At 38.1% G+C, this 22895-nt stretch overlaps 2 protein-coding genes across 2 annotated transcripts in view; one reads left to right on the plus strand and one right to left on the minus strand.

The window, feature by feature from the left end:
- Positions 1–22895, plus strand: part of LOC124776359 — a 94977-nt gene that overhangs the window by 36640 nt on the left and 35442 nt on the right. The window lies entirely within an intron of this gene.
- The window catches only part of LOC124776358, a 96361-nt gene that overhangs the window by 4867 nt on the left and 68599 nt on the right, over positions 1–22895 (minus strand). Inside the window, exons 7-8 of the mRNA XM_047251310.1 lie at positions 19007–19159; positions 1904–2012 (exon numbers count right to left, since the gene is read on the minus strand). Of these exons, the coding sequence (XP_047107266.1) occupies positions 1904–2012; positions 19007–19159 (262 nt within the window). The remainder of the gene's footprint in view (positions 1–1903; positions 2013–19006; positions 19160–22895) is intronic.

Consider the following 22895-nt stretch of genomic DNA (forward strand, 5'->3'; position numbering starts at 1 on the left):
GCAGTTCTGTGCAAAACAGCCATATATAAGCCAGTGCACTGGCCACTCTAATATTTGTGTGACTATTCAATACTTCACTGGTAGAGTGTGCCTTAATATACTCCCTGATTTTGTGTATTGTACTGACTATTACGCCATTCAGTGTCTTAAGTATTTTCCTTCACGTAGAAGTGAATTAAAAGTCGGTTGCTGGGAATTTTGTTATTGTGTTTGTGCACTGTTACAATAGCAACTTCATCAGGTAACAATACAAAAGGAATCAACCAATGACCAGCAATTACTCATCAACAAAACTGCTATAGTTGAGCTTCATTGACAAAGTGAAGTCACTGCACCTACTGATGATTAATTATCACACAAGTTATTTCTGCAATACTGTTCAATATGGAACGCTGATATTGGGTAACATTGTTTATGTGCCTCTCCCAGGACTATGGAAACTATAGAATGGCCCAAATTTCATTCACATCGTTTTCATACACATATTCAGAACAAGTGTGTGTACTACTGTACCAATCTAATGAAGTTTGTTGAAAACTTTGGTACTGAAAAACCTCTTAAGCTGGGAGTTTGTGTGTGTCTATTATCTGCTCAATATACATTCCTGTATACATGCATATAATAAATGCTTATTGTTATATGTAACCATCAATATATTATTATAAGAAGATCATCAATTGATTTCAATTTGATGAAGAAACCCATATCAAAAATTTACGTTTCCACCACTCGATCACCCTCATATCCTTCATGTTGCCTCACTGTGAACTGTGTAAATAACTCTCCATAAATCTAAAATGAGAGAGCCACTTACCCTTAAAGTCTTATACTTATTTTTATTACTGTTTTTATTTTTCTTGTACAAGTGATTATAGCAGTTCAAAACACAAAAAGATGTGCAGTTATTGATGTCTGGAGCTGGCTAAATACTTAACAAATAAAATTCTGCACTTCCTTTGATAATGTAGTCCAGAACCACATAGTTCTTACCATAATGCTCTTTTTTGCAGGGACGTTTGCTTACTTGGGGGAAAAAAAAAAAAAAAAAAAAAAAAAAAAAAAAAAAAAAAAAAAAACCTCTCACTGTGGTAGTTATATACTCACTTTCTTTAACAGAAAATGTATCAAGCTAGACTTATCAACTTAAATTAGAATAAATATTTACCCAGGACAACACCCCCCCCTACCCCACCCTCTCCACCTGGGGATTCAATTTGTAATCTGTTCTGCACCACAATTTTGGAAGTGTTGCAAATATACAAACTGCAGAGATGTGTTCCTTTAAATACTTCTAGAGAAATGAACAAATAAAATAAAAGATCTAAATGTTCTGCAAACAATGATGCAGAAATATTAATCAGCTCCACACATGAGAGATGAGAATGTCATTCAGTGTAATTATCTCTGGAGTTGCTATTGGTATGCAGATCCACAAAACTTCGTTTTTTCTTTCTTCTGTGGTTACACCCACCAAATAGTTTTCAATGCTAGAATTCTGAACTGATTTATGGCACCCAGTCCTCCATTACCACCTCTCACTTCATGGAGATATAAGTCACTTTGGAACGCTTAAACAGTCATTAAAATATGGCATTGCACTTATAATTACCCCAATGCGCTAATTCCACTTGTTTGTCCTTTCAAAAGATCTCTTGAGTTTTTCTATCTAGTCTACATGGAAATTACTGTGAATGTCTAGTTCACTTGATAAAATTTCTGGAACAACTTCATTGACATCATTTCTTACATATTGTGGTTGTTGTTATATCCCCAAGAAGATCCTTCTTACCCTCTTGCTTATTCATACACAATTAAATTTATTAATTCTAGAACACAAATTTTCGAGCTAAATTTAGTGTGAATGTACAAATCAAATAGTTCACACAATTAAAACTTTACGTACCTGTTCTGACTCTGAATGTAGTACGCTATTCCAAAAACAATTATTATTACGGCTACCAAACTGCATGACACAGGCACTATGATGACTGAGAGCTGAGGTTGTTTTGTTACTGCAAAACATAAGATCTTTTATAAATTTGGCAGACAGGAATGTTTATCACATAAGAAGAAGGACAATGATTTCCATAAGCAAGAGAATAGAAACAAAAATAGCAATAATTCGGGAAATAATGATATAATACTGGAAAGTTCTAAGTGGAATACAAATAATGGAAGGATTTCAGATAACCACCCACCACATACATGGGGCACTGAGTGATCGATAGGCATGTAAACATAAATGAAGAAGTTGTTGACCTTTTAGACGATGATCTTTTTTCAAAGTTAACAAAAACTGAACCACACCAAATCAAACAAAACAAAGAACACATGCACGCATGCGTGCACACACACAACAGTGCGCATGCCCCCAAACCCAAACACACACACACACACACACACACACACACACACACACACAAAGCATGCATACGGCTACGTTGTCTGAGCTGATTACATTGTTTTTGAAATGCAGCGTGACAGAGGTGAAGGGTTATGTCACATAGAGTGAGTGAGGGAATCAAGTAGTTGGGGATTAGAGGGGATGCGTGGAGTGAAAAGATTCCAGTGGCTACTAGGGAGATACAGCAAAGGAACAGATAACAAATGTGGTACCAGTAAGCCCACCCAGGCACAGGCAGTGGAAGTTACCTGTGGCACACAGTGATGCAGGTGACGCGTTAGGATATGAGGAGGAGGTGAAGGGGAGGTAAGGGGTGGGGAGGGGGGGGGGTGACTAGACAGGGTATATACGCGGACAAGAAACGAAAGTTCCTGGACTTCCCAGTTAAAAATACCCATTCTCCCAGGTGAAAAGACTTTTTCCAGGGTGAAATTTTATTTATTTATTTTGAAAATATATTTTTTTCTGTGTTAAGGGGCCGTATATTTTCCCTCAGAGCAGTAAAACTTATCAATCATTTGAATGGTAGAGGTTTTATACACCAGCATAGAACTTATCGCCATTTTAGGAAATGAAACATAATGAAAATCAACGTGTTTTGAAAAGATCTTTGAAGCGCAGCACATGTATACTACATATTTTCTTATTCCAAAAGTATAAATACAAATACCACCAAATACAGCACATTAGCTTCCGAAGCACTGAAGTCTACATTGCTATGCGCTTTTGCCAGCCAATCACAGCTCATGTCATGTGATTTTGCTAACCAACAATAGCAGATATTCAGAGCATGGGATATGAGATGTAGGCAGCCAATGGCAACATAATTGTTAAGTAGTGCAAACACAAATAGTAAAAGTTAACTGTTTAAATTAATAAGCATATAGGATAGCTACATGCAGAGCTAAGCTTCTAAATATAATATTAGTCCTTTTTGCATTTGTTACCCTTTAAGATATATCAAACACAAATGTGACAGTAAATTTTTAAATAATGACATAAATGGTTGGTCTTCTGGGCCCAAAATTTTCTAAGTTGCTGGTCCTCAAAGTGTCAAGCTCTGAATGGGGTTCTAACACTCCTTAATTTAAGAAATTCATAGCACATCCTCACACACAATATAATTCATCTTACATAAAAGGAAATTTACTTTGAAAGTAACACTTCTCAAATCACCATGCGCAATAACTTCCCGCAAACTGTTAGAAATAGATTTGTTTGAACAGTTAACAGAGAGCACCAAAAAAATGGGTGTTACGGCACATGCACAGTAATGATGACGTAGGAAGCCCACGCTCAATGTTTGATCTGACATACGCTTTTTGTCGCATTTCTGTTTGGGATTTAGTACTTAGTGGGGCACAATGTGGCCATGTGCAGCACTGCAGCATGTTGTTTGGAGAGGATATACGGAGTTATTGTACTTAGGACAATTGTTTATCATATCTTATTCTGTTATTTGGCGACTTAAACATACTTTTTTTTTTTAATTTTTACTCTGCAATACTATTATGTGGTGTCTCCATTTGTGTTTACATCCACACAGCAGTGCAAAAAGCTAATAAGAAGGAATACAAATTTTGTGAGGGGGGTGGGACAGTTAGTTGTTTGTATACACCAGACCCAAGGATGATAAGTATTTTATGACTTTTTCAAATAGTATGAAAAATTAACAAGGTTATCTGTGAAGCCTTGAAACTGTACAAAACGGTTCAAATGGCTCTGAGCACTATGGGACTTAACATCTATGGTCATCAGTCCCCTAGAACTTAGAACTACTTAAACCTAACTAACCTAAGGACAGCACACAACACCCAGCCATCACGAGGCAGAGAAAATCCCTGACCCCGCCGGTAATCGAACCCGGGAACCCGGGCGTGGGAAGCGAGAACGCTACCGCACGACCACGAGATGCGGGCTGAAACTGTACAACTGGCAGTTTATATTCTTCTCCAGGAGTAAATATAAAGCCTTGAGGCGAGTTACAATGATAAAACACAGTGCGCTGCCAGTCTACAATTTACCAAAGAATTGCTTTCTGTAAATTTAAGGCATAACGCCTAGATGAAGCACCACGCAAGTGTTGAAAGATGTCTTGTGATCAAAAAACATTGTATTTCACGGAAGGTAGATTTGTAAAAATCTGCTAAAGCTATCAATACATTTGAAACGAAACATTTTATTCGATAGTACTGACCAAATTTGCCGGCTTAGCCATCTTCAAATGAAAAGTTATGTATATTCGTACATGCATAGCATAAACAGATCTTACATTATGTCATAAAAGAAACTGGAGATCAGAATACTCCAAGTGCATTGGAATTTCATAAACCACACTAAAATGCATAATTCGGCATAAAGTGTACATTTGTTGTCCAAATTCACACTGAAGTGTAGGCTCTGATCTGTTATTAAGCTTTTCAGTGTAGTTTTTGGGATGAAATTTTTTTTGTAGTACCAGTACTGTGTTATCCCACGTTTGATTCTTTATTATGGCATTATGCCGTATGTGGCGGAAGATGAAAATGTGCACTTTAAATTCAGTGAACAGTTGAAACTTGCTAGTAGTGTGGAATGAAACATTTTGTTTCAAACACACCGGCTCCCTTTGTGGACAAGATTTATAAAAGCCACACTTCTTTAGCAAACCAACAAAAATAACTTTATTGTTCTGCAAGACGATTAATGTGTGATTGCCAGTAACATGGAAATAAAATAAAATCAGAAAACTGAACCTAATAAAATATTTTAGTCTTCCGAAATTATGTGAATGTATCTCGATTCGCTAGATGGCTCCCAGCCACAGAAATCCATTTTGTTTTCATTTGGTGCAGAGATGTAAACAAAGAGAAAACAGCAAAATCACGAAAGCTAAACACAGGTAATGTGGAGACTGCTCCTCCACTACAACTCAGACTGCATTACGTGTGCGTGAATCTGGCAGCTTTGATCCCCCCCCCCCCCCCCCCCCCCCCCCCCCCCCCGCCCGCCCCACAACACAAAATCTGGCTAGTATCTGACTGCTTACTGCTCATACAGCTAACTGCAACACTTCATGTAGACAGAGGTGGGAGAAGGCGCTGCTCATACATGCTCTGCACATGCGTGTGAGCCTGCTGGCAACTAATCAAACAAAACTAAAATATCAGTTGTGTTATGCTCATCGAAAGCAGTTTGTTGTTATGAAGTATTGCATGGTTTTTGTCCTAATGCCTTTGAAACATTTTGCTACCGGCAGATGCTTGTGTGTGCACTGTGTTTTGTTGTAAATGGCACATTTTATATGGAATTTAAGTTTCATTTTGCTGTTTTTCTCTTATTTATGTTTTACTGCTGCAGTGTGTTATTCTGCAGTTCTTATCAGTCAAAATTACAAAAATTTAACTGAAAACTAAAACAATGAAATATTTCCAGAATTCTAGAAAATTCCTAGGTTTTTTTCTGGTTTTCTCCTACATGAAAAAATCCCCAAGTTTTTCCAGGATTCCTAGTTGTCTTGGGGCATGTTACAACTTGGGAGAACTGACAAAGAGGGAGATTTTATGGTGAAAATTGTTATGAGTATAGAGTAATTGACTGGAGGTGGCATGGAAACAAGGATAGAGATGAATTTGGGGTTTTGCTCCTTCAGAGCACACAAGGAAAGGTAGTCAAAACACTGGCAGAGGATGTGGTTAATTTGTTCCAGTCACAGATGGTACTGTGTGATGAGAGAAGTGCTCCTTTGCAACTGACTCAATGAGTGTTTGGTGAATTACAAGCATTTGTGGATATGGCATGGGCGATCTGTTTGTGAAATAGGTTTGGAGGGCAGTACCTGTTTGTTACGGCCTTTGTTCATTCTTCAAAATACTGAGCAAAGGATTGTATATGTGCAGTTGAGCAATGTGAGGCTGTGGGTACGGCATCTTCAAGGTGGTGACAAGGATGTGCGTCACAAGCCATGGCCCGGTCAAACCTGCACAGTTGTCATCTGTTGGTGTAATGCCTTGGAAACAATGTTGGAATACCTTCATTATCACAAACTCTGTGTGAGATGGGCCCTGCAACTGCTTATAGAAGAACAAAAAATCATCGAATGGAGATTTGTCAGGACCTGCTAGACCAATAAGAAGCTGAAGGTGACAACCTTCTGACTAGCATTGTCACTGGAGATGAGATGTTGAGTCAGCGCTAAGAGCCGGAATTCAAAAGACAGTCCACGGAATAGCAACATGCAAATTCTCCCTCAAAGAAGAAATTCAAGACACAGTCATCTGCAGGCAAAGTACTGTTCACAGTCTTCTGGGATAGCCAGGGTATGGTTCTTTTGGATGTCCTGAAGCCTGGAGAAACTGTCAATTCAGCATACTACAACACAATACTGGCAGCTTAAGCCCAAATTTCCAGGATAAGGCCAGAGAAGAAGATCAACTTTCACCTGCAACATGATAATACCAGGCCCAACACCAATTTTGAAACCACACAACTCATTGCAAAATTTGTCTGGAATGTCTTATGATGTCCACTGTACAGCCCCAATTTAGTGTCTTCAGACTTCCATCTCTTTGGGCCTCTGAAGGATGGACTACATGGCAAACATTTTCAAGACTTGGATGCTGTTGTCAACTCTGTAAGGAAGTGGTTAGCTTCAGCTGGTTCCGATTTTTACAAGCATGGCATACAGGCTCTGGTTCATCGTTGGCAAAAGTGCATGACGATTGGTGGCGACTATATGGAAAAATGACAGTCTGTAGCTGAAATATTGCTCTATTTAGCTGTGCTGTTGTGATTTAATTATCTCCTGTAACTTCCATGAATAAAAATAGGAGGCATTACTTTCGGAAAGACCCTCGTTTATTGAGTGTATACCTTTACTCCTTTCTCTATCAAGAAATAATTATGCAATCAAGGTAACAATTACGTCAATTTTTACCATTGTTATACTGCACAAAACCACCACATGCAAAATAATGATTATTGATATAGCAGTTGATGGAAACAGTTGATATTGCTAATGAGGTTGCACAGGATCAAGACATCATTTAGCAGAGGGCCACTGATAGACTGGAGTCATGAAATATGCAAACACGGATGCCCAGGTGCTTAATGTTCATAGGCTGACACAACAATTTCTAACAACAACTTTGCACCCAGAATGTTCAGAATACAAAGGCCAGTATTGATTTTATGCTTTCACAGGTAGTGCTGCCTAGGATATGACCAACTAGCTATAAGTCTGCATGACTGGCCACCAACAAACAGTGGCCAAGAGAAAGTTGGACAATACACTATAACTAGTTGTTATGGAAGTGCAAAAGATGAGATGATGGCAGATGAAAGACAGCAAATTGAAAAACTGAGTAGCAAACAAAATTGAGGAACATAGAGAATTATATTTAGAATTAGAGTGTGATGAAATTTCTGGCATTGTTAACGGCAAATTGATAAAACCAGAAGAAAGTTTCCCAATTACATAACTAAACTTGCTACGTGTAACAGTGCCAATGGAAAGACAAAGAAGTGCTCATACTACCACTCGACACCAAGCCTACACTTCCCATCGGGGAATGCAAGACCTTCAAAGAGATTCATGATAAGCTGCATCAGATTCATAATGTTCACCCAGTTGAAATCATTGATCTGCTTAGAAGCTAAATTCATAACATAATGTGGGGAGCATCTGGTGGCATACAGGGCCATACAATCAAATTTGATGAAATACAACATCAACTTTCTTTGTCGGACAAGCTGATAAGATGATGGAGACGTTTGCGCATGACTTTGGCTAACTTTGCCCAAAGATTTCAGTTATTTCATATTGTTGTTGTGGTCTTCAGTCCTGAGACTGGTTTGATGCAGCTCTCCATGCTACTCTATCCTGCGCAAGCTTCTTCATCTCCCAGTACCTACTGCAACCTACATCCTTCTGAATTTGCTTAGTGTATTCATCTCTTGGTCTCCCTCTTCGATTTTTACCCTCCACGCTGCCCTCCAATACTAAATTGGTGATCCATCGATGTCTCACAACATGTCCTACCAACTGATCCCTTCTTTTAGTCAAGTTGTACCACAAGCTCCTCTTCTCCCCAATTCTATTCAATACCTCCTCATTAGTTATGTGATCTACCCATCTAATCTTCAGCATTCTTCTGTAGCACCACATTTCGAAAGCTTCTATTCTCTTCTTGTCTAAACTATTTATCGTCGATGTTTCACTTCCATACATGGCTACACTCCATACAAATACTTTCAGAAATGACTTCCTGACACTTAAATCTATACTCGATGTTAACAAATTTTTCTTCTTCAGAAATGCTTTCCTTGCCATTGCCAGTCTACATTTTATATCCTCTCTACTTCGACCATCATCAGTTATTTTGCTCCCGAAATAGCAAAACTTCTTTACTACTTTAAGCGTCTCATTTTCTAATCACAGCATCACCCGACTTCATTCGACTACATTCCATTATCCTTGTTTTGCTTTTGTTGATGTTCATCTTATACCCTCCTTTCAAGACACAGTCCATTCTGTTCAACTGCTCTTCCAAGTCCTTTGTTGTCTCTGATAGAATTACAATGTCATTGGCGAACCTCAAAGTTTTTATTTCTTCTCCCTGGATTTTAATACCTACTCCGAACTTTACTTTTTTTTCTTTTATTGCTTGCTCAATATACAGATTGAATAACATCGGGGATAGGCTACAACCCTGTCTCACTCCCTTCCCAACCACTGCTTCCCTTTCGTGTCCCTCGACTCTTATAACTGCCATCTGCTTTCTGTACAAATTGTAAATAGCCTTTCGCTCCCTGTATTTTACCCCTACCACCTTCAGAATTTGAAAGAGAGTATTCCAATCAACATTGTCCAAAGCTTTCTCTAAGTCTACAAATGCTAGAAACGTAGGTTTGCCTTTCCTTAATCCTTCTTCTAATATAAGTCGTAGGGTCAGTATTGCCTCAAGTGTTCCAACATTTCTACAGAATCCAAACTCATCTTCCCCGAGGTTGGCTTATATCAGTTTTTACATTCGTCTGTAAAGAATCGCGTTAGTATTTTACAGCTGTGACTTATTAAACTGATAGTTCGGTAATTTTCACATCTGTAAACACCTGTTTTCTTTGGGTTTGCAATTATTATATTCTTTTTGAAGTCTGGGGGTATTTCACCTGTCTCATACATCTTGCTCACCAGATGGTAGAGTTTTGTCAGGCCTGGCTCTCCCAAGGCCGTCAGTAGTTCTAATGGAATGTTATCTACTCCCGGCGCCTTGTTTCGACTCAGGTCTTTCAGCGCTCTGTCAAACTCTTCACGCAGTATCATATCTCCCATTTCATCTTCATCTACATCCTCTTCCATTTCCATAATATTGTCTTCAAGTACATCGCCCTTGTATACACCCTCCAGATACTCTTTCCACCTTTCTGCTTAGAACTGGGTTGCCATCTGAGCTCTTGATATTCATACAAGTGGTTCCCTTTTCTCCAAAGGTCTCTTTAATTTTCCTGTAGGCAGTATCTATCTTACCCCTAGTGAGATAAGCCTCTACATCCTTACATTTGTCCTCTAGCCATCCCTGCTTAGCCATTTTGCACTTCCTGTTGATCTCATTTTTGAGACGTTTGTATTCCTTTTTGCCTGCTTCATTTACTGCATTTTTATATTTTCTCCTTTCATCAATTAAATTCAATATTTCTTCTGTTACCCAAGGGTTTCTACTAGCACTTGTCTTTTTACCTATTTAATCCTCTGCTGCCTTCACTATTTCACTCCTCAAAGTTACCCATTCTTCTTCTACTGTATTTCTTTCCCCCATTCCTGTCAATTGTTCCCTTATGCTCTCCCTGAAACCCTGTACAACGTCTGGTTCTTTCAGTTTATCCAGGTCCCATCTCCTTAAATTCCCACCTTTTTGCGGTTTCTTCAGTTTTAATCTACAGTTCATAATCAATAGATTGTGGTCAGAGTCCACATGTGCCCCTGGAAACGTCTTACAATTTAAAACCTGGTTCCTAAATCTCTGTCTTACCATCTATCTGATATCTTCTAGTATCTCCAGGGTTCTTCCATGTATACAACCTTCTTTCATGATTCTTGAATCAAGTGTTAGCTATGATTAAGTTATGCTCTGCACAAAATTCTACCAGGCGGCTTCCTCTTTCATTTCTTAGCCCCAATCCATATTCACCTACTATGTTTCCTTCTCTCCCTTTTCCTACTGTCGAATTCCAGTCACCCATGACTATTAAATTTTCGTTTCCCTGCACTACCTGAATAATTTCTTTTATCTCACCATACATTTCATCAATTTCTTCGTTATCTGCAGAGCTAGTTGGCATATAAACTTGTACTACTGTAGTAGGCGTGGGCTTCATATCTATCTTGGCCACAATAATGCATTCACTATGCTGTTTGTAGTAGCTTACCCATACTTCTATTTTTTTTTATTCATTATTAAACCCACTCCTTTGCCCCTATTTGATTTTGTATTTATAACCCTGTATTCACCCGACCAAAAGTTTTGTTCCTCCTGCCACCGAACTCCACTAATTCCCACTATATCTAACTTTAACCTATCTATTTCCCTTTTTAAATTTTCTGACCTACCTGCCCGATTAAGGGATCTGACATTCCACGTCCCGATCCGTAGAACGCCAGTTTTCTTTCTCCTGATATTACATGGCATGATTTATCTGCTGAAGGGAAAACATGAAATAAGTTACAAAAACAGAACTTAAATTATGAATTGAGAATAACAGATCCTTGTGGTGAAGGTGTTGGTACAGTAATGATGTCAAAGGTGAAGGTTAATGAACTGCGACTATGGAGCAATGAAACTTCACCTCACGCAGATATATCAAAAAAGTCTCATTATAAAGGGAATGAAGATAGAAAATGCTTTTCATGGAGCAAAGTAGGTGTCTTACCAAAACAGTGTAACACAGGTTCAGTTTGTTTTAAATGATAAGAAAAAAAAAGACTACCAATCAAATGAGTGTCCTAGCTTTGAAAAATGGAACAACTGTGCTACATAATCATCTTCTGTAACATCAGAGGGAAACTCAATAAATTGTAGTCACACAGACACTTCAAAAATTGAGAAGAAAGTTTTGAAGGTGAGATTGAAAATTTTTTTCTGAAGACAGAAACAAATGGACTGTGATGAGTGGTACATTGACAGAGATGTGACACATCATATAACAAATCTAAGTGACTGGCACACCATGTAAGAGCCATTTGAAACTGCAAGAAAGATGGATAGTACCAAAAATGGTGTATAAATCGAATCGTATGGTACAGGCTGAACTAATGTACAGGTATTCAATGGACAGAAATGGACAGAGTGATATTTTGAAGATGTTCGGTTTTGTCGATATGGATCTTGTAGTTTATTTTCTACTAAGAAAGCTACAGAAAAAGAAATAAATCAAATAATCAAAAATGATGGCAAGTTCTGGGTATTTTTCAAAAGCAATATTGCAATTGCCATTGTTGCATACAGTGGTAAATATGGGCTTCATCGCGCGGCTGTGAAGGTTGTGTCAAAAAGTCTTGTGTTATTGTAGAAACTGATGATACCTTAACGAGATGGCATGGAAAATGGATCATCAAAATAAACACTAAGTGTACCAGTATTTGAAGTATTGTGATATGCAGACAATGACTGATAGCAGCTTTTGGGGTCTATCATAAACAACTAAAATTGGAGAATTAGTTTATGCAGATATTTGCAGACCAATGCAAGAAATTATCTGCAGGGTCGTCAATACTTGGCTATTTTCAAGTGACACCCCCCCCCCCCCCCCCTTGCCCAGGATAATGTATCCTTTGTGACAAAGATGAAATTAAAGGAAAGTGATCACTGCACAAAATTCCACGCACAAATGAAAGCAGTTCTTCAAAAGAATGTGTGGTATGTTATTTATTATTATGATGATAGGTATATTGTTAATTTTTTTTAAAATGTGTGTGTCATGCGCACACAAAGTTCAATTGCAAACAATTTCCAGGGATTTTTTCTTGGTGGGTGGACTGGAATAGGGTACTCTCAGCCTTGTGATGCCAGTCAAGGAACTACTCGATCAAGTAGTAGGTGCTCAAGGTCACAAAAACTGACTATGGTTGAGGCTGGTGTGTGAAATAAAAAAATAATTATAAAACCACTAAACAGTAATAATGAATCCATAAGAAGGAAACTATTTGACAAAAAGAAGAAAATACAAAACTTGCCAGTGGAAAGAAATTTAAATTCCAAAGCTCCTCAGTATGGAAGTGATTGTAACAAGGACAGTCACGTATATATTACACACAATGTGATAACTGGTCAACCAAATGCTCTAAATGAAGTTAAAACTGTTTCAATACCTGCAAAATCAACATACATATATAATTACATGAGTGAAAAATAATTGAATGCAAAGTTGTTGGCATGTGCAAATGAACATAACCTTGAAAGTAGTCATGAAACTATTTCGCACAGTGTAAGAAATACTGGGTCAACTCTAGCATGTGATTCCAGTTATCAGCTCTGAGCTATGATGTCACGTACCATCATGAGTTTACAATGTGAAGGATGCAAGCAGCCAGTTATTAAATGTTGTCTGTGGTTCCCTTACTAACAGGAGTAAACTATTGATTCTATTTTACATTACATAGGTCTCTTTTCTTTTATTTCTGTGGCATATTCGTTTGTTTTTATATTGCATATTGTTTTCAGTATGACCTGTGATTCGTGGTTCATGGTTTTGGATGTGATTGTTATGCTAACATATTATTTTCATTGAGGTATGCCATGCAAGAAAAAAAAAAAGAGTTGTGAAACTATATCACTGAATGGTTTTCGATTTTAGGGAGGTGTGTGGCAAGTTTGTTAAGTATGGGAAATCATCAGGGGAGTGAGAGGTCAAAGAGAAGGTAAGCAAGTCATGTTTTGAGAAGAGGAAGAATAGTTCAGGTTTGCATCTGGCCATCCAATTCAGGATTTTCTGTGATTTCCCTAAATTGCTCCAGGCAAATGGGTTGGTTTAGGATGGTGGGGTGGGGTGGGGTGGACAGGGGGCTGAGTTGAATTAGGTTGGTGGGTTGCAGTGGACAGGGGGTTGGGGCTGAACTGGATTGATGGATACAGGCTTTAGTTGGTTTGGTGGTGCGTGTTGTTTATGTTTCTTGTTGGGTAGGGAGGGGCTGTTTTCGTGGGGGTGGGGACGTTGCATATATGACAGTGCTCTTATTCACTGTTTTTTGTCTCTGTTCTGGTTATGTGTACAAGCCTCAATCTCTCAACTGATTTGGAAAGTCATGTCAAGGAAGTTTCATTTTTTGAATGAATGTACTTTTTTTTATGAATCAGTTGTTTTTCTGTTTTGGTGTTGGTATTTTAAGTTGTGTTATACAGCTGAACTTACTTTGTCAATACTGTGTTTTGTTAGTTTTCATGATTTTTTGTTAGGTGTGTAGTGAGATTTTGTTTTATAATTTATTTTTCGATATCGGTGTGTCAGGTTGAGCTATTAGATCAATTTAGATTGTCAACAGAGTTTCATTAGTTTTCGTGAGATTGTGTTAGATTTGTAATATGATTACTTTTATAATTTATATTTTGGTATTGGTGTGTCAAGCTGAGCAATACAGGTCAACTTAGGTTATCAATACTGCATTTTGTTATATTTGAAGATTTTTCACTTAGTGTGTAGTGCTGCTTTTTGTAAGCTTTCTGTGTTGATACTGTCTTTCGAGGTAAGCTATACAGCTCAACTCAAATTGTCGAAATGCATGTTGTTATAATCATGTTGAGCTTGAAGCTCTTTTGTCCACGTTTACTTTCACAATATTTGTGTTTTTGGATGGGGCCTGCCTTTAGCAAAACACAATTTTGTTTTTTTATCCCAAACATGTTTCACTCAAGTTGCAACACCATCAGTGGGCTTTTATTTTATGGCTGTTAAACATAAAGAATGTTCTTTATTGTTTGTAAACATGTAAATATTAGTTTTTAAAATCATAATTACAGATTTTTGAAGAACAAATAAAATTATGTATTCATATCTTTTTACCACGTGGTGTGGTTTTCCTGATCTATTATGTTTTTATAGTGCCAGTTTTCTTTCACAACAAACCATGCAAAATCAACAAACTTATTTGAAAGGAATGATGAACATACCACTAGCACAAACAGGGTAGGAATTCAAAAGGAAAACAAAGTGTCAAAAATGAGTTTCTATTACTTGATGACTGTCTTTTGAAAAAGGTCAAGATCCTTGCCTGTTAAATAACCTGGAGCTGAATTCCATTGGATGAACAAACACTTTAAATATTGCTGATATCTGTATTATGTATATTAAGCATGGTCCATGGCATAATTCTCTGCCTAATGTTCCATCTTCCAAAGCTCGAAACATTATATGAGGCTTTAATGATACAGAAAGCTGTTACAGGCTCAAAGGTAGGTCGAACTTTATATATGTATCCATGCAACAGTCAGTTTGTACCTTCATTAGACTGCTTCCTAAGATTTCAGAGTCACGCCGATGTATGCTATGGAGCTTTTTGTGGGGAAGAGCTGGCGGTGTTTGTTTTATTTAGAACTAGGGCCTACAACTTCTCTAATTCAAGTCATTCTTTTCTGTTGACATTGTTTTTGTGCTTTTGTATTTCTATGGCCTCTCTCTACATTGTAGCATGGTAATTATTAGATCTTGGTAAAACCACAGTGTCAGGGAAACAAATTTGGTGATTTCCAGGTCCTAGTACATAATCTGCTACTGCTGATTTATCCATCTTGCCCAGGTGACAGTAGCTTGTGTTCCTTCAGGCAAGTGTTAATGCTTCTTTTTTGTGCTTCCTTGGCCACAAGGACAAGGGACCATATACACTGAGGTGAAAGAAGTCATAGGATACCTTCTAATATCATGTCGGACCTTCTTTTGCCTGGTGCAGTGCAGCAACTCGCCATGATGTGGGCTCAACAAGTCGCTGGAAGTCCCCTGCAGAAATATTGAGCCATGCTGCCTCTATAATAACTCATAATTGTGAAAGTGTTGCTGGTGCAGGATTTTGTGCACAAACTGACCACTTTATTATGTTCCGTAGATGTCTGATGGGTGGCCAAATCATTCTCTCAAATTTCCCAGAGTGTTCTTCAAACAAATCATGAACAATTGTGAACCAGTGACATGGCGCATTATTATCCACAAAAATTCCATCATTGTTTGGGAACATGAAGTCTACAAGTGGCTGCAAATGGTCTCCAAGTAGCCAATCATAACCATTTCTAGTGAATGATCGGTTCAGTTGGACCAGAGGACCCAGTCCATTCCATGTAAACACAGCCCACATCACTATGGAGCAACCACCAGTTTTCACAGTGCCTTGTTGACGACTCGAGTCCATGGCTTCTTGGGGTCTCCACCACATTTGAACCTAACCATCACCTCTTACCAACTGAAATCGGGACTCATTTGACCACGCCATGGTCTTCCGGTCATCTAGCATCCAACCGATATGATCATCAGCCCAGGAGAGGTGCTGCAGGTGCTACCATGCTGTTAGCAAAGGTACTCGTGTTGGTCATCTGCTGCCATCGCCCACTAATGTCAAACTTCGCTGCACAGTCCTAACAAATATGTTCATCGTATGTCCCCCATTGATTTCTTTACTTACTTCATGTAGTGTTGCTTATCTGTTAGCACTGACAACTCTACGCAAACACTGCTGCTCTCGGTCGTTAAGTGATGGCCATCGGCCACTGGGTTGTCAGTGGTGAGAGGCAATTCCTGAAATTTGGTATTCACACCACACTCACAAAAAAGGAAGGCTATAAACTTTGTGAACAGAAAGGGCACAAAACACATTCAATTTTAGTAAGTCTCTTTTATGTTTGATGATGACACCAGGATTTTGTGACCCCCAAATTCTTACATTATGGTGGCTTACTTCACCTGATGGGTGAAACATAGATTCGTTCGGAAAAAAAAAAAAAAAAAAAAAAAAAAAAAAAAAAAAAAAAAAAAAAAAAAAAAAAAAAGAGTCATTGAAATGCAAAACTCTTATCTTCTGTTATGGTTGCCAGGACACAACTGCTGCAGTAACTGCAACTTGCAAAGCTTCATATGCAGGCATCACTGCAAACACACCACACTGTTGTTAGAGGAAGTTGATGTTACTGGCCTAGACATACTATGGACTTCCAAGATCTCTGCGTGAATGCATCTCAGATACGCTCGACATTTTCATCATATGCGCACAGCCAACCAGTGCCCTTCTCTTTGCATTATGGAACCAACTTCCAACAATTTTGTATTCCAGTTATAAATCTGCTTGTGCAGAGGTGGCTTCTTGCTGAATCAATCTTGGAATGCATGTTAGAATTGCACAATGGATTGACTTCATGCAAATTCCAATACAAAAAATGAGTTCTCTTGTAAGGTAATTGCTACATTGCTACAAACAAACAACAGCGCAGCAGTGTCAGAGCTTTAAACCTCCTTCTATTCAATAACATGTGCAATGTGCTCCTACCATTTATAGTTTGTCTGTAATAAACAACAGAAATCTGTTCTTTGTTTTTGAATCATCCTGTATAATAATGCAACAAATATTATGTAATCATTATAATGTACAAATGTCAAGATTACTACCTAGACAATAGCCATATTTGTGAAAAAATAAATGCAGACAGGCACAACAAAATGACTGCTAAGCCTTTAGGCTGAAAGCTCAAATGTATAACTGTCTTTTTTGTTGTGTCTCTCTGTGACTCAGTGTATCCTTTATAAAGTGAGTAGCATTCTACCCTTTTCATAATATTATCTGTATGTGTGTCATATAAAAAAGTACATAAAAATGATTTGCTAAAAAAATGGAAGGAATAAGCCATAGCTTTTCATGTACGTTATGATGGCCTATATCTAAACCTAAATCAGCAAAGTGAGATTAGAACGACAATGTTCATGCTCTTCACTTAAACCTATTAATAACTGTTGCTTTTCTGTTTTCATTATCGTTATCATAATCATCTTTTGTCCCCAGCAGTGAACTCTGTTCTGGAGCATAGACTCCCCAGGTTTCTAATACCTCCTTTGTTTCCTCTATTAGTACGTCCATTCCTGCTACAGACTATCATGTAATTAATAAGTAATGTAGTTCCTTTTAGAAATAGGTAAAATAAGGGAAAGGCAACCACTTACCTACAGCAGATCAATGTATGGAGTATAGAAACAACTAACAGAAAACAGCATTCATACTAGTTTTTGAGCACTCGCTCTTTTTATAATGAGAGTACACACATTCAGACACACAGGAATGAGTGTTTGAGTATTGGTGTGGTTGTGTGTGAGAATGTGTGTCCTTTGCTAGAAAAAAGAGTGAGTGCTCAAAAATTAATGTGAATGCTGTTTTCTGTTACGTGTTTCTGTACTCCATGCATCAATCTGCTGTAGGTGAGTGGATGCCTTACCCTTATTTTATGTATTGCTCCATCTCGGAATTTCCTTTATTGTTACAATTTCTTTCAGCTTCTTTTTAGAGTTTGTTATCATACATTGTTTTCTTTTACAATATTAACTAGTTCTGCATCCTTGTTCCTGCTGTTCTCTGGAGTCCAGGGCTATTTTTGGCATTATTTGTAACAATAATTTTTATGTGGGTGAACTACCAACACACAGTTTAATTATGATTTACTGCTGAAAGTTTCTCTCTTTCTTGGAAATATCCAGTTTTAAGGCACCAGAAACTCACCTTTCATCCTCTCCCATTCATTACACACTAAATGCAGTGCACTCGCCTGGAAACAAATAGCTGCTGCCTTCATACATGTGGGTGTAGCATTTATTGGAAGAACTGTTAAGAAGTCATAGTGGCATTTTTCAACGTCATGTTGCTCCAGCCTATCTGACAAGCATTGGGACCCATTACACAGTACCACTATTTTTACGCTAATCATACACTCCCAAACCTCTGTGTGGTAGGTAGCCTTCAATTGTTGCCACACTTATCTTCAATTCCTCTTTAGAAATGCAAAAATATATTGAAATCAGTTGTTGAGCACTCCTGTGACATAGTTGTCACGATACACTGTGACAGTGGCACTGCTAATTCAAATAGACAAATATTACAGCAGTAAGATTTAAGAAAGCAGTGAACTAGGTTGAGTAAGTCTGTCTTATAAAATTTATTCCTGCTAATCACTGCATATGCTTCCTGTTTCCTTATAAAAGATGGTCATTACGTAAACATACATTCTAAACAGTTCAGTTTTATAACTGTAGTCTACAGATACAAACTATGTGGTGTAAAAATTCTAAACTGCAGCGGCAGCAAATTTAAAAAAGGATACACACACCTGTCACAGTATTTCTGAAACGTTACTCTTCAGCACAAATAACAAGTGAATCTCGAAAAAGTAACTTCAACTATTAATTCAGTAGCTATGAGATGGATTTTAATACTATACACATATAATGTGTTATCCTCAACTGTCACATATCCAGCGAGAAACACTATGGTGATAACTTTGTCCGTGTGACACAGAAACGAGTTTTATACATTTACATATGAAACAGTTGCAGTGTTCCAAAATTCAGTTCAATGTGGACAAAATACTTTTATTTATTCTAAAAACTCACCTTCATAGACATTAATAGCTACAGGCTTGATGATTTTTGACACATCATTGCTAATGATCAGTACAATAGTGTAAGTTCCTGACTCAGAGAAATAATGTGTAACTGTGAATTTACAGGTGTCCAAAATTCTTGATGTCATGCATGTTTCTTCACCTGGAAATTACAAAAAAAGTAGATGTAACAAAAATTGGCTTTATAAGTAACATAATTTTAATTCTATGAATGCATGTTTATTTATGTTTTATCTACAAGGATTATTTTGAAAATACTGCACACTGTGCACGTGCAACCACTGTGGTGGTGTAATCGAGTTGAACTTCATGTCAGTTGTGACCAAAGACATCAGGCATGACAGTTGTATATGTGTTTGCTAGTTCGCATGGCTGTGTAGTGAGTAATTCATTTCTAAAATATAAGCTTAAATTGAGTCAGATCATATTACATTGGATACTCCCTGCAGGTGCAGAGTCCTGCATGCATTTGCAGCCTCATGACTGATTAAGACAGACTGTTTAAAACAGGCAGAAGAAATGCTTGGCACTGCACATTTTAGAGATTCTGACCTAGATAAACCTATGCTAGAGTGTTCTTTGGCACAGCAGTGTAGAAGTGTGCACAGAATCATCAAAGTGAAAAATCCACGCAATATGCTCATTTACTTATATATAAAAGCCGACTCAGGATTTTTCTGTTGTGTGAGACCTCTTGTACAATATTGTGTGTCAATTGAAAGTTCTAGCCTCTCATATATTACTGTCCACATCACTTTTTCTACATAATCTTTCACTGATTGTATCAATATTCATTTGTATTGTGATGTATTGTGAAATTTCGAAAATTTGCAAGTGCCGCGATAAACTAGTACTGTTATTGTCAATGGTACACTTAAACTAAATTGTGCACTTTTAAAATTTTCCTAATTCAAAACAAACTTTCTCTAATTTCATCGTACAATTACATGACAGATATGTTAGTTTCACAATTTTTTGACACTTACAAAACTATATTTTCATAAGTTAGCAGACCCGCCCCCCCATGAACCATGGACCTTGCATTGGTGGGGAGGCTTGCGTGCCTCAGAGATACACATAGCCGTACAATAGATGCAACCACAACTGAAGGGTATATGTTGAGAGGCCAGACAAACGTGTGGTTCCTGAAGAGGGGCAGCAGCCTTTTCAGGAGTTGCAGGGGCAACAGTCTGGATGATTGACTGATCTGGCCTTGTATCACTAACCAAAACGGCCTTGCTGTGCTAGTACTGCGAACGGCTGAAAGCAAGGGGAAACTACATCCGTAATTTTTCCCGAGGGCATGCAGCTTTACTGTATGGTTAAACAATGATGGCGTCCTCTTGGGTAAAATTTTCCGGAGGTAAAACAGTCCCCTATTTGGGTCTCCGGGTGGGGACTACTCAGGAGGACGTTGTTATCAGGAGAAAGAAAACTGGCGTTCTACGGATCAGAGCGTGGAATGTCAGATCCCTTAATCAGGCAGGTAGGTTAGAAAACTTAAAAAGGCAAATGGATAGGTTAAAGTTAGATATAGTGGGAATTAGTGAAGTTCGGTGGCAGGAGGAACAAGACTTTTGGTCAGGTGAATACAGGGTTATAGATACAAAATCAAATAGGGATAATGCAGGAGTATGTTTAATAATGAATAAAAAAAATAGGAGTGCGGATAAGCTACTACAAACAGAATAGTGAATGCATTATTGTGGCCAAGATAGACACGAAGCCCACACCTACTACAGTAGTACAAGTTTATATGCCAACTAGCTCTGCAGATGATGAAGAAATTGATGAAATGTATGATGAGATAAAAGAAATTATTCAGGTAGTGAAGGGGACGAAAATTTAATAGTCATGGGTGACTGGAACTCGAGAGTAGGAAAAGGAAGAGAAGTAAACGTAGTAGGTGACTATGGAATGGGAGTAAGGAATGAACGAGGAAGCCGCCTGGAGAATTTTGCACAGAGTATAACTTAATCATAGCTAACACTTGGTTCAAGAATCATAAAAGAAGGTTGTATACATGGAAGAACCCTGGAGATACTAAAAGGTATCAGATAGATTATATAATGGTAAGGCAGAGATTTAGGAACCAGGTTTTAAATTGTAAGACATTTCCAGGGGCACATGTGGACTCTGACCACAATCTATTGGTTATGAACTATAGATTAAAACTGAAGGAACCGCAAAAAGGTGGGAATTTAAGGAGATGGGACCTGGATAAACTGACTAAACCAGAGGTTGTACAGAGTTTCGGGGACAGCATAAGGGAATAACTGACAGGAATGGGGGAAAGAAATACAGTAGAAGACGAATGGGTAGCTCTGAGGGATGAAGTAGTGAAGGCAGCAGAGGATCAAGTAGGTAAAAAGACGAGGGCTAATAGAAATCCTTGGGTAACAGAAGAGGTACTGAATTTAACTAATGAAAGGAGAAAATACAAAAATGCAGTAAGTGAAGCAGGCAAAAAGGAATACAAATGTCTCAAAAATGAGATCAACAGGAAGTGCAAAATGGCTAAGCAGGGATGGCTAGAGGGCAAATGTAATGATGTAGAGGCATATATCACTAGGGGCAAGATAGACACTGCCTACAGGAAAATTAAAGAGACCTTTGGAGAAAAGAGAACCACTTGCATGAATATCAAGAGCTCAGATGGAAACCCAGTTCTAAGCAAAGAAGGGAAAGCAGAAAGGTGGAAGGAGTATATAGAGGGTCTATACAAGGGCGATTTACTTGAGGACAATATTATGGAAATGGAAGAGGATGTAGATGAAGATGAAAGAGGAGATATGATACTGCGTGAAGAGTTTGACAGAGCACTGAAAGACCTAAGTAGAAACAAGGCCCCAGAAGCAGACAACATTCCATCAGAACTACTGGTAGCCTTGGGAGAGCCAGCCATGACAAAACTCTACCATACGGTGAGCAAGATGTATGAGACAGGTGAAATACCCTGACTTCAGGAAGAATATAATAATTCCAATCCGAAAGAAAGCAGGTGTTGACTGATGCGAAAATTACTGAACTATCAGTTTAATAAGCCACGGCTGCAAAACACTAACACGAATTCTTTACAGATGAATGGAAAAACTGCTAGATGCCGACCTCAGGGAAGATCAGTTTGGATTCCGTAGAAGTTTTGGAACACGTGAGGCAATACTGACCCTACGGCTTACCTTAGACAATAGATTACGGAAAGGCAAACCTACGTTTCTAGCATTTGTAGATGTAGAGAAAGTTTTTGACAATGTTGACTGGAATACTCACTCTCAAATTCTGAAGGTGGCAGGGATAAAATACAGGGAGCGTAAGGCTATTTACAATGTGTAAGAGTCGAGAGGCATGAAAGTGAAGCAGTGGTTGGGAAGGGAGTGACACAGGGTTTTAGCCTATCCCCAATGTTATTCGATCTGTATATTGAGCAAACAGTAAAGGAAACAAAAGAAAAATTCGGAGTAGGATGAAGAAGAAATAAAAACTTTGCGGTTCACCAATGACACTGTAATTCTTTCAGAGACAGCAAAGGACCTGGAAAAGCAGCTGAACGGAATGGACTGTGTCTTGAAAGGAGGATATAAGATGAATTAAATCGGGCGATGCTGTGGGAATTAGGTTATGAAATGAGACGCTTAAAGTAGTAGATGAGTTTTGCTATTTGGGGACCAAAGTAACTGATGACGGTTGAAGTACCAGAGGAAAATTTTGATTTCAGCTCCCCTATTGTTTTTAGCATTTCCTGTTCATCTGTTGGGTATAGGAAGAGAGACTTGTTACTAGGGATAGTTTTAACCTGATTTGCAATGACAGCATATTGAAAGTTTTGCTTCAACAGAATCTCAGCTGCCTCAGAGAAATATGAGTTAAAATTATTTGCT

This window comes from Schistocerca piceifrons, chromosome 2 (assembly GCF_021461385.2).
Source record: "Schistocerca piceifrons isolate TAMUIC-IGC-003096 chromosome 2, iqSchPice1.1, whole genome shotgun sequence".
NCBI classification, from domain to species: Eukaryota; Metazoa; Arthropoda; class Insecta; order Orthoptera; family Acrididae; genus Schistocerca; species Schistocerca piceifrons.